Genomic DNA, 20,459 nt, shown 5'->3' on the forward strand with positions numbered 1-20,459 from the left:
TGGAAATTTTCAAATAAATATCAAACGTATTCAATGGCTCCAGATGCTTAATGAATGTTACTCGATTATTTCCTACTCTCCTACCGTGTTTATGTTGAAAATTTGAAAGTTTAAACTGTAGTCATCAGCTGGAAGTCATTATCATCTTTGATAGAAACCGTAACAATCAACGTCGTCTGTCACATTTTGTGGTTACGCTTCAAACTCAGGTCATCAAAGCGTTTGTTTCAAAGCGCCAGGAACACGAAGCGTTTTGGTAACATAGATGATAACGTTATCTAAAAATAACCGTGCAATATACTTTTTCTATAAACTACTTCCGGAAAAATCGTGCAATATAGTTTTTTTATCGGTGAGCACGTGGCGTGTTTTTGACCAATGAGAAGTGACAAAAAATCCAGAAAAATAATAAAAAACTATATTGCACGATTTCAGTCACGTGACTTCCTGTGACCGGCGGCCATATTGGAGGTGAAGCTTCGCCATTGTTTACTTTACACCTATCGAAGATTTGTCAGCCTACGGGGATATTTTATAAACATTATAACATCCGAAAGCATGATCCATCATGGATAAGAAGCTATCCAAAGGCGAACTTACGTATCGTGAAAAGTTAGATACTATTTCTAGGCGGAGATATGACGATAAATTGACTTTGATAGGAAATCAAGATCCCTACAGTCTTACAAAAGAAAGATGGTCTGTCAGTGTAGAGAAGTGGGCGCGCGTAGCATACCCGGACATTTCAAACTTTTTAATATACACAACGAGTGCATATACACATGAAGAGATGAAATCATACAAAGGATTAACAGCATATAATCAGTTTGTTAACGGATGGGTGCGAGACGTGAAAGTTTGTGTTATTGATGGCCTCTGCCTACACACTGCACGGGTAAGTCCAGTCAACTGACCCACATATTTTTTATGTTTTTTATGATTTTTTTTTGTGAGCTCGTGATGCGATGCATACTACTGATTATTGTTGTTATCATATCAATAGGCTCCCCATTTCATGAAAATTCCCGTTTTTTAAATTATTGATAGTATGATACTGGAATACTTAGCATTTAAGTACGTAGATAAGCTACTGTCAGTACTGAGGAAAACCTATACCAGGTAAATTATACTGCAGTATAGGTTATAAAATCTTAAGTCTTAAGATTACATAATTTTTAACGTTGATGCAAAAATTTCATGTGAATTTTTTAATGGATGGTCAGTTATTATAACTGATGTATTTATACAAAAAAAAAAATACAGAAATAATTTTATGGTGTTTGAAGTATGAATATAAATTACATACCTTAATACAATCTACCCCATAAGCAACAAGGGATTAAATAGGACCAAATTTGAGCTAACATTTCACAAAATTATTGCACAGATCTAGAGTAAGCTTAAGAAATTAATCAATTTGCAAAAGAAATTGAATACAGAATTCGATGCATGTACGGTTTTCATAGTTTCAGTTAAATCAAGGTAATTACTACTTATAAGTAAATTGAGGTCTCAAAAAGGATGAAGGGTTCTTAAAGGGACAGGGATTCTTATTGGGAGGAATATGGTAACTGTCATAAATGAACAATTTTGATATTTTCCTGTCTTTAATTTTTTTCATTTTTTTTTCTAAATTTTCTTTTGTAGGTGATGCATTCACAACGTCTCAGCGACACACCACTAACGCCATGGGCTATTATCAAATCTGACGGAAAAGTTCTTGCTGCACACTGCAACTGTATGGCTGGATTGGGAGAGGCATGCACACACATTGCTGCCATGCTTTTTTCCATTGAGGCAACATCAAATGTGAGACAATCAAAGACTGTGACAGAGGATAAGGCATACTGGCTTCCAGCATCTGTGAAAGGGGTAAAATGTGCCAAAATCAAAGACATTGATTTTACTTCTGCAAAGCTAAAGAAGAGGAATCTTGATTCCCAATTTACAGACACTCCATTACAGAAAAGAGGGACTTTACCACAAAAAACAATTGAACCACCATCAGAGGATAGAATTAGAACTTTCTTACAGAAGCTAAGTGAAACAGGGGCACAATCTGCAATACTTAGTGTGAAGCACGAGTTTCAGGCACCATTTGTACCAAAAGCATTAGACGAAAGATTTCCAAAGGTGTTGTCAGAACTTTTTCATCCTGACATGCTTGAAGCATCATTCAGTGAGATTCTTAAACATTGTAAGGACATTAATGTGACAATTTCAAAGGAGGAGGCTGAAAGTGTTGAAAAAGCTACCAGACAGCAGACAGAGTGTAAACTTTGGAACCGGTTTAAGATCTGGACGGATAACAGCATCACGAATGCATACAGCATGTCACAGTAGTCCTGCAGCACCATCAGAAAGTTTGATTAGAGCCGTTTGCAATCCTGAATCAACAAAGTTTACATCAGCTGCAACAGCATGGGGATGCACTCACGAAAAGGTTGCTAGGGAGACCTACACCGAGGCCCTTCAGACTCTTCATGACAACTTTGTAGTTGAGGCAGTAGGGCTTACACTTAATCCAGACTTTCCCCTATTTGGAGCATCACCTGATGGAGCTGTGTCATGTGACTGCTGTGGAGAAGGCGTGGTGGAAATCAAATGCCCATATTGTGTACGATCTTCAAATCTAGATGCTTATAGTGGTACATCATCATGTCTTGAAGACACAGGTGAAGGCAAGACATTAAAGAAAAAGCATCCCTATTTCTATCAAGTACAAGCCCAGATACATCTTTGTGGGAAAGAATATGCAGACTTTGTTGTTTGGACAGAGAAGGAAGTCCATATTGAACGAATCGAACCAGATACCGAATTGTGGGAGGAAATGAAAGAAAAAGCTGAAAACTTCCATGCTATGGCTATTATGCCAGAGTTGGTGGGAAGGTTCTTTTCTCGTTTAAACACACCGCCACTGTTGTCATCAACAAATGACCTTGGAAATAAACAGTCATCTACGAGTGAACCAAACAGAGACACATACTGCTTCTGTCAGCAAGGAGAAACTGACATGATGGTGGCATGCGACAACCAAAACTGTCCATATCAGTGGTTTCATCTGTCTTGTCTTAAACTTACCAAGTCAAAGCTTCCCAAAGGAAAGTGGTTTTGCCCCGACTGTAGTCGTTTACCAGAGTTTAGTAAGAAAAGGTGTGGAAAGAGAAAAAGGACAAATAATGAATGAATTGAGAAAGATGTGTATATTAAACAATATACTAGAGTGGACTAGCTACTGGTCATGACACTATGTTTATGATGTGAAAACCAATATATACATGAAATGGTTGTAGAGATGCATTAAGTAACCTATATGATATGGCTATAGGTACATGTTAAGTTATCAATGTTCATTACATTTAAAATTTTTGTTCAATGTACATGTGCTCTATCTATATTGTTGAAGATAAATCCATGTATATATAATATATATACACATATACTACAGATAATTAAAATGTAGAAAAGGATTTTTCTCGTTGTTTATATTTACATGTATTGTCTACAAATTTATTAAATTAACTTACATGTAAAGTTATTATTATGCATATGGTCATTTAAGAACTTGCCCGATTTTGGCAATAGAAAAAGGGATTTGGAGAAGTACTGTTAATTAAAATGCTGGAGCATTAAACTAACTTATCATTTGATAAATACCTCTAGAATAGAGACCAAAGTAAGAAAGATGTCTGTTCATGATCAATACTTCAATTCATGCCTACTATTCCTTGTAGGGTAACCACTTTCTGACATTGCTTGAACATTAAAATAAAATATTATTGTAGTATATTTTCAAACTTGCAATATTTTTGATCAAAGGAATTTGAAGGGCAGATAAGAATAAACCTGTGAGGAAGACAAGGATATGACAGACATCTTTCTAAATTTTGTTTCTTAGTCTGTTAGTGATAATGATCCTGGGATTGATGCAGGTAGTGTTGGGAATCTGTTGAAATTTCACCATCAATGAAATTTGTAATCTGTTTGTGGCAACCGATCAATTTTGGTGGTAAATTCTACTTTTGAAACGATCATCAATGTTTACATTTCATAATTGATTATCGGAAATTGGTTGTCTTAACAATTAAATATAGTTTATAACCGATAACAAGGACAAGTCAACACTAGATGCAGGGGTGATATAGTTGTAGGTCAAAACCACAGGCATGTGCATTAAAGAGTAATATAATGGAGTTCATTACATTTTAAAATTTAATGCAAGTGCCTGTTTTTAATTAAAGCAAATTGAGGAACACTCGATTATCACACCACTTATTCAAATATACATTAAAAATATATAAAGATTTGAAAATTTTAAATACTTCAAATACTGGTGCTCATGATTTTTTTGTCTTTCACAAACAATAATGCATTTAATATAAAATGAATCAGTTATGTGACAATTGAGGTCCATGGTTTCATTTGAGAAGAAAGGAAAACAATATTCTATATTTGGACACTGACAATTTAATATAGCTATAGGTTGTTACACAATGCAAGTACACACCTTTTACAGCAATATCAAAATACAATAAAGTACTGTACAGAATCTGAAAATTAAATCTTACTATCAGATAAATTAAATCTGTTCAACTTTTAGTTGTACGCACATTTGTAATTAATATATTTCTATTAAAAACAAGTGATCTGAAAATTATAAGTTAGTTGAAAGTTCATAGTACAATGAATATGTCTGAATGTATTGAGAAAATAAGCGGTGTACAAAAAACTGTACATACTGATTATCTGGCGAATGAACCATATTAAAAAAGCTAGACTTACCTGTTCTCTCCATCCTTAGCTCTTAACCCCTTAACTCCCAGATACGCCAAACTACGCCAATAGCATTTCGGCGTGGGAAATGACTTATCTCCCTTGTTACTGAAGCTATTTTGAAACTAAATACACCTACTTAAACTAGAGGTAATGGCGAACAACTCTTGTTCTTACCAAAAATTCATAGGATGTTGTTTTTAGGAAACTTTTCTTGAGTTCAAAAAACAAACACACTTTTTTTTTGGACATTTTCAATTCTTGACGTCGTGTTTACGTCTTGAACGGTTTTGCGCCACCGTCAGTGTATGGGTGTGTATTTGATATAGCTGTGGATTAAAAACTAACGACAATTAATGACTCATAATTGACCTGACCATTCTTCATAATTAACATTTTGTTAAAATGTCTTTTTATGTATCGATTGACACTTCAAAACAATATTTACGATTGATTTGCTTGGCTGATCACTTTCAAAATAGGTTGTTTCTCAATGTTTTAGACTTTTCGTCATTTTATTTCAAATAAATATAAAAAAATTGTTTTACATAAGAAGTTTAGACTAATATTGTTTTAAAAATCAATATAACAAACCACACTTGATTTAAATAAACGAAACTGACCGTCTATAACATGAGTAACAATCCACGATTTGTGCACCGGTAAACAGGTACGGCGAGTCGTAATCTTGACGTCACATTCGGAAAACTTCGGAGCAAGCACCTGCCGGAAATTTACGTCGATGCGTTTTTTTCGCACACTCTTTTTTTTAATTTTAGCAATAAAGAAAATCGGTAGCATTATTAAATAACCAAAGATAATTTTGATATTTTATTAAATGCATGATATTATGTGCTATTTATAGCATTTCCGGTTTTTTAGTTGTACTTTCGCTTTCTCCTTGGATTTGTTTACATGGAAGATTCCGATCTGGCATGGGAATATTAGATGTTTTGATCGATATCCGGATATTTTCGCGGGCATATCACCACACGTGATAATATCAAAGATGGCTTCGAGTTCAGATTCAGATTCGATGGAGTATGAGTTTGATGGAAGTGATGAAGGGAGCGATGGAGATGACACGGTTTCAGACATCGATATGGACGACGACTTGAGTGATCATTCTTTCCAGTCAGACACCGACAGCGACGACGATCCAGACACCTGCTCATCCATGGGGACCCTTGGGAGCCAGGCCAGTTCTGTGGACAGTGACTTCTGGAGCGACGAACTGAAGGATGTTGACACTACAGACTTCACCGAGACAACCGGACCCCGACACGACTTGCCACCTACAGCCAGTGTTTTGATGTTCTTTTTCCTTATGTTCAGAGACACTTTTTTTCAGCACCATGATGGAGGAGACCAACCGTTACGCCGCCCAGAGACAGGAGACCCACCCGGACCCAGACTGGTACGACACACAACCATCCCAGAGATGATGGCATTTATTGGTATGCAGATCTTGATGGGGGTTGTGCAGGTGCCAAACCTGGGTATTTACTGGTCATCGAATCCATTTTTAGGTAATTGTAATATACACACCAAAAATAATTTCAGAACAAATCTGTAAATATTTGCATAGATCTATGTATCATATCATGATCTGTCTTGTATGGAAATATTCAAATGATAAAAAACTTTCATTAGCTATATACATATATACAGTGTACATGTCACTGTACATAAATGTATTTTTCTGGTTCTGCAATATACACTTATAAATTCATGAATACATATGCAATATATATATAGAACCCCTATACCACATGTCTAATTACCATATGACATGTAGAATAATTACAAGTTACAGTTTATCAATTACTAATTTGTTTATACTTTTACATGAAGGTATACATGTATGTGTTATTGCCAGTTAATTATGAAATGTGTCATTATGATTAAGATATTTAAATCTATTAAATATCTGACACTATTCATAGTGAGTAGATTTACTGTGATGAGATAAGCTTCATGATGACAATTAATATTGAAGTTTTTTCCTATTATTAATAATTGATATTAATTTATAAAAAGACTTGTCATCACTGATTAGTAAACAGGTTCCATGTATGATCAATTAGGCTTACAACTCTTCATTATTTTACATATGATATGTGTATAGTGTTTTCAATTACTGAGAGTGCAGTGCATGGTGATATGATAGGTATTACATGCAATTCATGTCAATTTTTTTTAGGCAATACTGGATTTCAGAGGGTCATGAGCCGGAACCGATTTCAACACTTGCAGCGATATTTCCACCTGATTGACAACAGTACCCAACCTCCTCGTGGTGATCCAAGTTACGACAGGTAATTTTATAATTACTATAATTGACTAATGTTGAATACATGAAAACATGTACTGCACATGCACATGTATTCATTTTTTTAGTGATTATCATTATAAATAATCCTAAATTTATGGATATTAACATCATAATGTTATATGATGGTCAGTATATATACATCTATTGTGCATATTCATTACATTCATCACTGAACTAGAGTGGTTTTTTTTTCATTTTTGCACTGTTAATTTGATGTGCATTGTGAGTAGCCCAAGGTACAGTATTAAATACCCCTCACTTCATAAAATTATCATAGGTTGTAATGTCCAATTTATTTATCTCAGATTGCATAAAGTTCGACCAGTAATCGACATGGCCAGAGCCAGCTTCCGGGAGAGATACCAGCCAGGACAGCACCAGAGCATTGATGAGGGTATGGTCAAGTACAAGGGACAATACTTCGCCAAACAGTACATGCCAGCGAAGCCCGTCAAGAGAGGTTTCAAGGTAATAACACAAAGCAAAATTCAGATAAAGCATAATGCAATATTTCATTCATTTATATTGTGAATTACTTATGCAATTTGTATTTAAAAAAATCATAGATCACTAAATCATATTTTGATAAAGAGATGTACAGTAAACCTTATAGAGGGTTAATTTTGCCACAAAATTGAAACAAAATTTAAAGTGTCAATAGTCATAATGTAAGTTTGATTACATTAAAAAGCAACTTCAAATCAGCCAATTTAACAAGTCCCTGTGACTAAAAACAGATACTGTGAATGTTTAAAGATTAATGATTCAATTTTTTTTGTGTTTTGTAAATAAAGGTATTCTTTTATTTTATTTGAGATAGGTTGAAATTTACTAATTATCTATCTAAATATCTACATGTAGATCTGGATGAGATGCGAGAGTAGTGGCTACTGTGGAGACTTCCGTCCCTATCTTGGAAAACATGACCAGTTCCGAGGTAGGGATCTTGGCGCAAGGGTTGTCCTACACCTCTGCAGACCATTGAAGTGGAAAGGCCATCATGTCTATTTTGACAGGTTTGTGTTTTAAAATCCATTTCATGAAAGGGGTAGGATGGTAATAGTGTTATAAAATATTGTATACTGTTTTGATGTACATGTACATATGAAACCAAGGACAATGATTCTGATTTCTAGTTTTATTCTTGTCTTAATAATTCGAAAATGTGTCACTGTCAGAATTGAATAAATATCTTCCTTAACTCCATATCTTAATTAATTACTAAGTATGTCTATAATTTTATGTCTGTTTGTTTCATTTCAGATTCTTCACCAGTATCCACTTGGTCCAGAAGTTACTTGCCAATGGGATATTTGCCTGTGGTACCATCAAGGCAACATCAGCAGGGATTCCAGCCAGTATGGTTGCCCCTACAGGCCTCGACAGAGGGGACACAGTACAATGTCAGCACGATGACCTTGTACTGACTGTCTGGAGAGATAAGAAACTGGTATGAATCATTATTATCATTGGTTGTTGAATGATTGTAAAGAATTTAAGGCGTACATATAGATCAATATTTATCTGTTGAAATTATAAAATGAAAAAGAGAGCAAACAATGTTTTGTTGTCTTCATGTAATAATTATAATCTTCATAATTCTCATAAATTTTCATTGAAGGTCCATGTTGTTAGCTCTGGCTGTCATCCTGTGGGAGATGACCCTGTTGTGCGCCGCATTCCTGGAGGCGGAGCAGCTGAGTTCAACCGGCCCCCCACGATCACCCAGTACCCAGCGTTACATGGGAGGAGTTGACCGCTGTATGCAGCACAGAGCTAAGAACCCTGTAGGACGGCCAGCCAAGAAATACTGGAAGTACCTGCTGAACTTCATCCTGGAGCTTTGCCTCATCAATGCCTTCCAAGTTTGGAAAGAGACGCCAGGTAATTATATCTTTTTTTTGTTTATACATTTTAGTTCTCATTTGAATGTTACCTTATATTACTGGCAATACACAGAGTTGTGCCCCTTGTTATCATATTTTTATCATAACCGGGATAAGCATCTGTATCACTGTTGTACATGTAAATAATATTTTTTTTTATTTATTTAAGTTATTTCAATTGTTTTTGTATTTTGCCTTCATGCTAAATATAAACATGTATATATATTTTTAATTTGCCTTCATAATTTTAGGGGCCAGAGCTACAAAGAAGACTGCCTACAAACTCCTGGACTTCAGATGTGATGTTGCGGAGGAACTAATTGGAGGATTCACGACGAGGAAACGACCCATGTACCTTACAGCCCCTGTTCATCCTGCAGCTGTCCACACAATCTCCCGCCTCGATAAAAACAAGTCAACTTGCAAATGGTGCACCAGACATGGAGAGAAAAGACGTCGGGAAACACGCTTTGGTTGCCAGTTGTGTGATGTGTCAGGGGGCTTGTTTCACATCATATCATACTGAAAATAACATGGCGTCTTCCTAAACTGTCAAACAATATCCTTTTCAACCATTTAATTGTATCCTTACACCCCTGTTAAATTTTGTTAGGTTTATTATAAATAGTCATTCTTGATTTCTGTCCTTAACAATAATTAGTACACTATAGATTGATTAATCATATTTCTTCAATATAACTGATAAATTTTTTTTCTCACAAAATTATTGAATTTACTCTATGTAATACAAATGTAATGATGTACATGGTGTATATAATATATTATTTATTAGTATCAATGATATATAAGTTTCTAATTATTCAGGTATTCAATTCAAAATATAATATATACATGTACTGAATACCTGATGTGAAAACATTTTTGGAATTTTCATTTGTCCAAATTGTAAGCTTTATTTGAAAATAGACTGCGAGTTCCTTTTTATTTCGGACTGAAAAAGGCCCTATAGTGGCTGAATATATATTCCATAGAAATGAGTTCCTTTTTGGAAATATACTTGTAATATCAATACTTGGTCACTCAAAAAACTTGTTATTAATATGTCACATTGATAATTGAAATAACATGCAAACAATTATGATTTTGTACTAATCCTTCTCCTTTTTTCTTTACAGATCCATGCAAACCTTCATCACAGATGGTACATATCATCAATTCAGATAGACTGATATCATTACACTGCGCATTCTACCAATGACTGGTGACTGAGGACATTTCCAATCATTATCGTTTTATTTGTGTCGTGTTACTGACAAAGGACATTTTAATTTATAGTGTATTTATTTGTATTGTGTTTCTGAATTTGAGACTTTATTTTACGGGTGGTCAGGTGGCGATGTGATAACACTTTCGCCATCACCAAGACGACCAGGGCACCATTCCCTGATTGGATGTGATATGGTTTGGGGTCACCTGCCTGACCACGTGGGTTTTCCCCGGGTACTCCGGTTTCCTCCCACTTGAAGATACCCCAACTATTAACATGATGAACACTATTTATAGAATGAATAAATTTCATTCCTATCTTGCCAATCTATCAGTGTCTTGTAATTTGTTGCGGAGTGAATATATGTGAAGATAACTGTCATTTTCGAGACAGTATAAAACACACAAAATATCAAAACTGAAGTACATATCACAAATAGTGAATTCAGTTACTGATATCCATCTTATTTTTAATAGGAACAACATCTTACCATCATTATGTTTTTTTTTTTTTTTTGTTTGTTTTTTTTTTTTTTTTTGAACAGATACATAATTGTTTTTCTTGCTGATTGACCATGGTAGTCTCTGTTTCACATTTTATATTACATGTACATGCTTGAGAAAAACTTGACTCTCAACCGGAAAACACATTATTTAACAATACTGTACAAAACAAGGCAGTCGTATCCATGGCAACAGTTTTTCTATTAATTAAATGACATGAATTAGGTGTGCATGAACAGTCCATTCTGTCTATTATAATTTTTGTTGAAAAGTACATAGCAATTACTTTGTGCTTACAATGAAAAATATGTAAACACAAAGCAAAGTGCATGTGATTTTCATGTTGGAAGATGGTTGCTATGGTAACAGAAAAATGAAGGAAGAAACTTAATTTATACTTGGAATTTGAAAATGCATTATCCTTTCATGTGTACATGTCGATAAGTGATACAAATACTTATCTTCTTCCAAAAAACACGAGGAAAAACCACTCTGTAAGAAAACGAATTTTGGAAACTAACAAAAAACATCGGTTTCTATAGAGTTTCAGTTTCCTTGGAAACGGACCAAACCAGACAAAAGAAGGATAGCTTTAGCATCAAAGGGATAACCCTCAAGCAAATAAAACAAAAATCTTTTTTTTTTTTAGCCTTATGAAGACATTTCCTTTGCTCCAAATCCTTTTTAATGGTTAATTTATGTTTTTTTATAGAAATATGCAAGTTTCGGTTACCATGGCAACTTCATTGAAACACAAAAATCAATTTTTTCAAGAAAATTGAATAGATCGTGTTCTCTAGTTTCTAAATATATATGGGTTGCTTACCAAAATTATCAACGGAAAATGGAGAAAAAACGCATTGAAATAAAAGTTGCATTTTTCATCAGACCCCTAAAAAATTCCTGGGAGTTAAGGGGAGATAAATCGCACAAATTGATACCGGCTGTCTACGATGAATGTGCCGAACGATTCAAATAAATAAATAATAAAATAAAATAAAAAAATAAATTAAATACATGAAATAAATCTAAATAAATATAGCTATTTATATCTAGAATACTTAATTTTTGATGTAAGTAATAAATATAGCTATTAGTTTAGTTTAGTTTAAACATATTTTATTGCATTAATTAACAAACGGATTGGGTACAAGTTATTACAACTTATATACACACCCTTTCCACAATATGGTACAAAATATACAAGTATACGCAATTTGTCCAGAGAGAGAGAGAGAAAGAGAGAGAAAGAGGGGGGGGGAGGGAGGGGAGAGAGAGAGAGGTGGGGAGGGGGAGAGGGTTGTAACTTATGCTATCAATACTAGTATATAAGTATTACACAATTAGGTAAATTAACAATACATGACTGAGAATGAAGCTATAAAATATTAAAGATAAAATATAAAAGTGGCCACAATTGGACTGAAGTCTCATTCGTGTCTCACAATACAAAATGTTCGTCTTATTTCTGACTATTTAATAGATAAATGAATTATAACAAGTATAAAATATTTGATCCTCATTTATTTTGAAGTAAATAAATAAATAATTTCATTTAAATTCTGAAAAAAATATCTAAAGAAAAGTTTTAATATTAAAACTCATATTAGGCTAAATTACACACATGAAACTCATATATTTACACCCTTAAAAGTAACCATTTTATTTAATAAATTAATTATCTATATACTAACTATGTTAACTTTAAATACAGGAGTACATTTAGTAATTCATCTGAAATAATTGAAAGATATTCAAAACCATTCAATGAAATATATACATGAACAGATTGTAAATGTACAATTTATGCAATAAGTAGGAGTATCAGGTTCATTTATCTTGTGCACTACGATGTGAACTCTAGCGCACTACAGTGTTAACTCTAGCGCACTACGTTGTTAACTCTAGTGCACTACAATGTGAACTCTAGTGCACTGTGATGCTAACTCTAGTGCACTATGATGTTAACTCTAGTGCACTACGATGTTAACTCTAGTGCACTGTGATGTTAACTCTAGTGCACTATGATGTTAACTCTAGTGCACTACGATGTTAACTCTAGTGCACTACGATGTTAACTCTAGTGCACTAGCTAGTGAACCAGAGTTAACTTTACTTGTGCACTCCAGTGCACTTCACTACCAAGTTCAGCTTGCTCCCAACTGTAGAATTTTGAAATTGTACTATTGCGGGCCTAACGGACTCTTCATGGTACATGCGCTTCAGAAGCATAAACTTAATTGTGTCTCGATCAGAGAACAGAACCCAGAAACTAAACGTGTCTCGGTCAGTGAACAGAATCCAGAAACTAAACGTGTCTCGGTCAAGGAACAGAACCCAGAAACTAAATGTGTCTCGGTCAGGGAACAGAACCCAGAAACTAAATATGTCTCGGTGAGGACAAAGAACCCAGAAACTAAACGTGTTTCGTTCAGGACACAGAACCCAGAAACTAAACGTGTCTCGTTCAGGACACAGAACCCAGAAACTAAACGTGTCTCGGTCAGAGAACAGAACCCAGAAACTAAACGTGTTTCGGTCAGGGAACAGAACCCAGAAACTAAATGTGTCTCGCTCAGGGAACAGAACCCAGAAACTAAATGCTAAATGTGTCTCGCTCAGGGAACAGAACCCAGAAACTAAACGTGTCTCGGTCATGGAACAGAACCCAGAAACTAAACGTGTTTCGGTCAGGGAACAGAACCCAGAAATTAAATGTGTCTCGGTCAGGGAACAGAACCCAGAAACTAAATGTGTCTCGCTCAGGGAATGGAATCCAGAAACTGTTTTTGAACGAGAGACATCACATCATCTATGATTGATGATGTTTTCATAGAGGATATTCAAATTTCTTTCTTATGTTCTTTATTTTGAACTAACAATTTCGACGCTGTATCGGCGCCTATTTGTATCTGAGCTGTATCATCGCCAATCTGTATCGGAGCGGAATCCGCGCCCATCTGTATCGGAGCTGTATCGGATCGGCGCCCATTTGATTGTATCACGATCGGTGTCCATCCGCAATGATGTCTGCGGAATCAAAAGTGGCTCTTTGGAATAACAGCTAACAGCCAAGGTCGTTGAACTACATGCATGGGGTCTTAGGACATTACGCTACCGGAATTCGACAAGTTTTAGCATACATTATATAACACTTTTATAACACATTCCACTGGGTTTTCAGTGATTTCGACTTGTAATAGTTTTGCATGTCACTATAAAGCGTAGTTCGCTAAACCTGCCAATATTATTAGGCTTTTTTAATTTATTTATTTTGCCTAATATATAACAAATTTAAAAAAAATGAACAAAAGCGTTAAAGTTCTTTGAAATTAAGTTTATGTACTTAAATATATGTGATGAAAAGTATCTTATTGTTAATTTCATCAAGGACTTATAAGCGCTAGCAGCGACATACATGTAGATAAGTAAATATCTGGTGCTACCTCCTTATTTAAGACACTCGTCTCTAAGTTTTCATTTTTAGACTCGTTTAATTTTTTTTTATATGAAATGAACACTCATTTAAGATTTTATATAGATCTATAATATATATTTACTAAAGCATGCTAGTTTTCTTATTACTTTTATTATGTAGATCAAAATCAGGCCAAAAATAATATGTCTGTTTAGGGTTACATTGGCAAAAAATAAATAGGGTCGGTAGGTCGGGATTTTTTTTTAAGTGTCTTTCACTCTAAAGTAATGATCGGAACCGGAGTCTGAGATCGAAATTCCTACTTTTAATTTTTTCGCAGAAAAGCGGAAAAAAATTAGGCTCGGTCGGGTAGGCTAAACCTAACAGACATATTTTTCCCTTGACACTCCATGGATCAGGACTGAGTCAAGGGAAGTAACTCGAATATCATTAGATGTTCATTTTTTATTTCACAATATACATATGTGTATGTAAACATCTGCACACATTTGATATACATGTCTAGTACGTACGTGTGTGTGTGTATACGTTATATTGGGTGGGCGTACATAGTGTTACCAAAACTTAACATGTCAATAAACGGAAACATATGAGGCAAACGAAGGGATTGTCCGAGTTTCATCTTGCTGTAATACCGGTCTTAGCCGGACTGTTACATGTAATGTACACTAGGCCTACATACAAGTAGATAAAATACGTTTACATTTATAAAGCAAGTCTGGTACTGTAACTTTATAAGTGAGAAGGATTCGTGTCTGTCTCTTTACATTACTAAACACCACGCGAGACGCTTATGAACCGGGAATAAAAACCGTTTTTTCTCAACAAATACTTGTCTTATCGAATCAAACGAAACGCCAATGTAAAGTAAATTAAATTTCACAACGTTTATAACTTGCTTTAAAGACGGAAGATTTAGAAGAAATGTCTTAAACTATCGTTAAAAAAATACGACCGCTCATGAAATGGCAGCACGCTTCAGAAAGTAAGACGGTAACCCTCGCACCCCCCATGCTACATCAAGGCTGCGGCGGCGGATATCAAAGGAAATCAGTCGTCGCCCAACTCACGGTCAGTGCACAAACACAAAAGCGCCTGCGTTGTCTTTGCCCAAAACTCAGTGTGACTTATCCTTCTCATATACGTCCTTGCATTTATAAAGCAAGTCTGGTACTGTAACTTTAGATATCTATAATCTATACATTAATATTGCATGTATTTATGTTTGTGATGAATAAATAGGGTTAATTAATTAATTAATTAATTAATTGCTGTTATGTCTAGGCTAGTATGTACATGTGTCAAGATTACGTTAGTAAGAACCTGTCACGGGGCCCCGTTCTATTTTTAGCTGGCTGTTGAGATTCCAGCGTCATGCACGCCATTGACAAGCGCCTTAGCAACCAATCACGTTTACAAACACAGTCGGTGCAAAACATGGCGGATCATTTAGCCGGCTGACAGTTGTGTGGATTTTACATTGCGCAGTATTTTATGTGATAAGTGTATAAGACACCAAAACACACAGGAATAACGTGGATTAACTTTCAAAATGCCAGAGGAAAACGTGAGAGTTGCCGTCAGGGTTCGGCCATTCATATCCTTTTTTATTCCATGAATGACAGGTGCTGTCAAACCCAAGATAAGGGATAGAGCCTACCGTAGGTCCTAGGTATTTTCATTTAATGTAGGCAGGCAGACGTCGAATTGAAGTTATGTATATTATTATTAAATTTCAACAAGATTTGTTGACTTTGTGCTCTAGATCTGTTGCTTGATCGAAATACATCTAACTGTAGCATAGTTATATTTTCCTGTCGGATTTTCCTCTGGCCCCGACACCAGAATTAGACAATCTAATCATAGTGTTAATCCATTTGATTGGTTAGAGACATCAATGTTCAAGTAGTTTAGCATTATTATAATTATAAACTTTGTCCAGGTATATGTACATGTAGAATTCATTCACTGGAGAGAAATTTATCTATAATGATATAATTGTTGAATACACTAACTGTTAATAAGATATTCTAATTTTTACTTATTGATTAACATTTGATTATCTTCTCTTCTTCTTTTTGGTCGTTTATCGATTCTGTGAATGTTGACAACTATGTCAAAGAATTTTGAAATTAAAAACTGATTTGTTTAGTATATAGGCCTATGCTACAGGATATTTGGTATACAGGTAAAAGATTAGAAGAAAAGACATGTCACTTTATTCTGGGTTTTTTTTGCAAGAAAACTGATCATGAGAAAAAAGAGCTTACACATTGACTCTAAATCTTGATATAACGTGTGTTTTCCAAAACACACATATTATTTTATTTAGCCTAAACAATGACCACCAAGCTAGATCGCAATGAAGGCACATATGTGTATCAGAATGTCAGAAAAATGCATGGCCAGACAGGGTTTTAAACATGGAAACCTTTGCACACTGTAAAATGTTTTATTACTTGAGCTATCAATTTACCTGGTTGTTATCAACCCGATCGTCAGAATCGATTGTTACACTCTTCTCTCCTCCCTTTTAAAAAAAAATTATTTTCTTAATTAACACACACAACATGGGTTCTGATTCCCCTGTTATGTTCATAAGTGTACCACCAATGCTTGAAACAGGGCTTGGTTATGGTACCAAATCATTGGAGCTAAAAAACGCACAGCTAGACCGGCCGGGGTTCGAACTAGGGACCTTCTGAACTGAGGCAGGTGCTCTACCAATATTGAGCTACCTAGGTGCAGTTTTTCATGAACATTAATATTTTTTTAAGTTTAGAGAATTCCTTAACGTAAAATTTCTTACAGGAAAGCATTTAAAAATTTAGGAAAAATCTGAAGTTAAGGAGTCATCTTAAAACCCTTAATTAATATGATCAATCTAATCCAGAACCTTTACAAAAGAACCAATCATACGTTGGTAAAAAATATGCCTTGAATATTTGTTTTAGGCCAGCCCTAATTAATTGTTAGTGTTTCTCGACCCATACCAGACAATGTTGGATAGGTAGGTTGGTAAAATGGTTTTATTTTTGGTTGTGACAACAAATATCCAGAATTACTTGTTTTCTTTCCAAAACTGAAGTAAAAAAGTATAAAAATGTATTATAAGAACAGAAACAAAACAGCGAATACTATTATAAATATAAAATGATAGACAATTCAATGTATTTTGAAAGTAGATTTAAAAAAACAAATTTAAATATCAGAAATGATAAAATATTTTCGATATGGGTAATGACATTTAAATATTCTGGGTAGGTAGTGTTTTGGGTAGGTATGTCAGAAGAGAGAAACTAGCAATATTTCATTTTAAGCATAACATTATATGTATTGGAAATTAGATTAATACTTTGGTCAGATTTCCTTAATGAAACTTACAACTCTAGAGAGAAATCTCTCAACTCGACACTGATCATTGAAATGAATGGCAGTACCACACAGATTACAGATCCATCCGGCGAAGACGAACCTCGTAAATTCACCTTCGACTTCAGCTACTGGTCCCATGATGGCTGCAAAGAAAACAATGGTTATTTTGAACCAGACCCATCAAAGCCAAATGGAAAAAAGTTTGCTGACCAGGTAAAGCAATATTTCTTTTTCTCATTTTGCAAACTTACATGCCACTGTACATCCTCAAAACTCCAGGGGTTACTATCACTGACATGATTTCCACCCCAGAACTATCTCATAGCAAATTCTTTAAGGCAACAGAAGACAGGTAATTTGTTCCTTTGGTGAACAATTCAAAGTGTTTGTACAATGGTACATGTACACTTTAGTTGACTATTGGTTTGAAGCTTTGTAATCTTCAAAGACGATCTCTGCAGGCCTCTGATTGGTCAGTTTATTCCTCCTGAACTGCCTCCAGTTTTACTATGAGATAATCCATGGGTGGATATAACATCAGTGATAGTAACCCCTGGAGTATCGAGGATGGCAACTTTGTTACATATTGGTGTAATCCTCAATGAATAGGATGAAGAGGAAAAAATATTTTTGATGAAATATTGATTTTATATTTATGTATAAATATAGGCCAAAAAAAGAGTATGTGTCCAGATTATGTAGAGTTAAAGATATAGAAAAAGTAAATCAACTTGACAACAAACTTTCGTTGTTTGTTGTGTTAGGAGACGGCTCTTCAGAAATGTTTATTTTTTTAAAGAACAACTCAATGACATCACAAATAACGTGATGTCACAATGTATATATACCTTCACATAACAAGTTTATAAAGATACGAATTGGGGATCAAGTTTTTTTTTACAATAAAACAAACTCAGTTGTGGAACATTGATTTCGTATTACTAATAGTTTAATTAATTGGCCAATGACTGCAATGTGCCGTTTAAAAATTTCACGTGAAAATGTTATTCGTGTATGACATAATAATACTCGACCACGCTATGCAAATATAACCTCAAACTTCTAACCCATGAAATTGAGTGTAACATGTCAAATTTAATTATATATAACTCCACATGGACAGATACGTTTTTCTTGGTATACATTTTGTATATTGAGTGATTTAAATCTATGGTGCTTGTATTTTTTTTCCAGAAAAGTGTGTATAACGACTTAGGTGTCGGCGTATTGGAGAATGCCTGGGGAGGCTACAACTCGACACTGTTCGCCTACGGACAGACTGGCTCGGGGAAGAGTTGGTCTATGGTTGGCTACGGCGTCAATAAAGGTACGCTTTAAACAATCAAAGTTTTAAATTGAAAAACATTTCCATATGTGGTGGGAGACAAACTAGTTCCAATGTTCCAATTTTTTTCATAATTGTTGTAAATTTGCCTTCTAAGGCCTTAGTTTATCATTAATATTTATTATTTATTTGGGAAAAAAGTTCAGAATTCTTACATCTGTATTAGCCATTCTTGGTACTCCAGGCAAAATATACACTAGCGCTAATACCTGTAAATGATATATTTCTGACACTGGGTTACTGTGACAACATTAACCCAGGTAATATACCATGTATATATGATATATTTCTGATACTGGGTTACCGTGACAACATTAACCCAGGCAATATACCATGTATATATGATATATTTCTGACACTGGGTTACAGTGACAACATTAACCCAGGTAATATACCATGTATATATGATATATTTCTGACACTGGGTTACCGTGACAACATTAACCCAGGCAATATACCATGTATATATGATATATTCTAACACTGGGTTACCGTGACAACATTAACCCAGGCAATATACCATGTATATATGATATATTTCTGACACTGGGTTACCGTGACAACATTAACCCAGGCAATATACCAGGTATATATGATATATTTCTGACACTGGGTTACCGTGACAACATTAACCCAGGCAATATACCAGGTATATATGATATATTTCTGATACTGGGTTACCAAGGATGGTTGGTAACCCAGGCAACATAAACACTAATGTTGAGATCAGTCAATGATATATTTCTGACACTAGGTTACCAAGACAACGATAACCCAGGCAACATAAACACTAATGTTAAGATCAGTCAATGATATGTTTCTGACACTGGGTTACCAAGACGATGATAACCCAGGCAACATAAACACTAATGTTAAGATCAGTTAATGATATATTTCTGACACTGTGTTACCAAGACGACGATAACCCAGGCAATATACCAGGTATATATGATATATTTCTGATACTGGGTTACCGTGACAACATTAACCCAGGCAATATACCAGGTATATATGATATATTTCTGACACTGGGTTAAGTATCAAGGATGGTCATAACATCTAGTGAAATCCGGTAATATTGACAATACGTGAAGGAATACTGTATTTAGTAAGACAAAATCCAATAGCAGTCATGCATGTAGCTATTATTTCTGAATTTAAACAGAGGTATTGTATAGCATTTGTTAATTTTTTAATTAAGATTTCACAAATCAAGTAGAGAGAACAATAAATTATTTCATTTTGATTACAGGAATTGTACCTCTCTTTTGCGACAACATTTTCCAGCAAATTAATGAGAAAAAGACTGCCGGGGATAAAACAGAATTTGAGGTAAATCATTTGAGTGAATATTCACCATAGGACTACCATGTAGTCCAAGTCAGTCTTAGCAACTTTTTTTTCTTTTTTTTTCTTTCAAGCTAGTCTTATAAGTGCCAAAGATCTACTGGAACGGAAACCCTTAGAAAATCAAATTGCTTTTGCTAGTCCCTTTCAAATCTTACACTCAGTATAAGTTCATTTATAGCATCTTAAATAAGTGTTCATTTCATACGAGATTTTATGAAGCAAGTC

At 34.7% G+C, this 20,459-nt stretch overlaps 1 protein-coding gene and 2 pseudogenes across 1 annotated transcript in view; all 3 read left to right on the plus strand.

Annotated features, from left to right (window-relative positions):
• Positions 1-460: 460 nt before the first annotated feature.
• LOC138321811 (uncharacterized) lies at positions 461-3,470 on the plus strand (annotated as a pseudogene).
• A 2,193-nt stretch (positions 3,471-5,663) lies between these two features.
• On the plus strand, positions 5,664-10,550 carry LOC138321812 (piggyBac transposable element-derived protein 4-like; annotated as a pseudogene).
• A 6,966-nt stretch (positions 10,551-17,516) lies between these two features.
• The window catches only part of LOC138321813 (kinesin-like protein KIF28P), a 28,446-nt gene continuing 25,503 nt past the window's right edge, over positions 17,517-20,459 (plus strand). Inside the window, exons 1-3 of the mRNA XM_069265793.1 lie at positions 17,517-17,752; positions 18,734-18,866; positions 20,137-20,216. Coding sequence (XP_069121894.1) covers positions 17,591-17,752; positions 18,734-18,866; positions 20,137-20,216 — 375 coding nt within the window. The 5' untranslated portion in view covers positions 17,517-17,590. The remainder of the gene's footprint in view (positions 17,753-18,733; positions 18,867-20,136; positions 20,217-20,459) is intronic.

The sequence above is a fragment of the Argopecten irradians genome, chromosome 4 (assembly GCF_041381155.1).
Source record: "Argopecten irradians isolate NY chromosome 4, Ai_NY, whole genome shotgun sequence".
Taxonomy (NCBI): domain Eukaryota; kingdom Metazoa; phylum Mollusca; class Bivalvia; order Pectinida; family Pectinidae; genus Argopecten; species Argopecten irradians.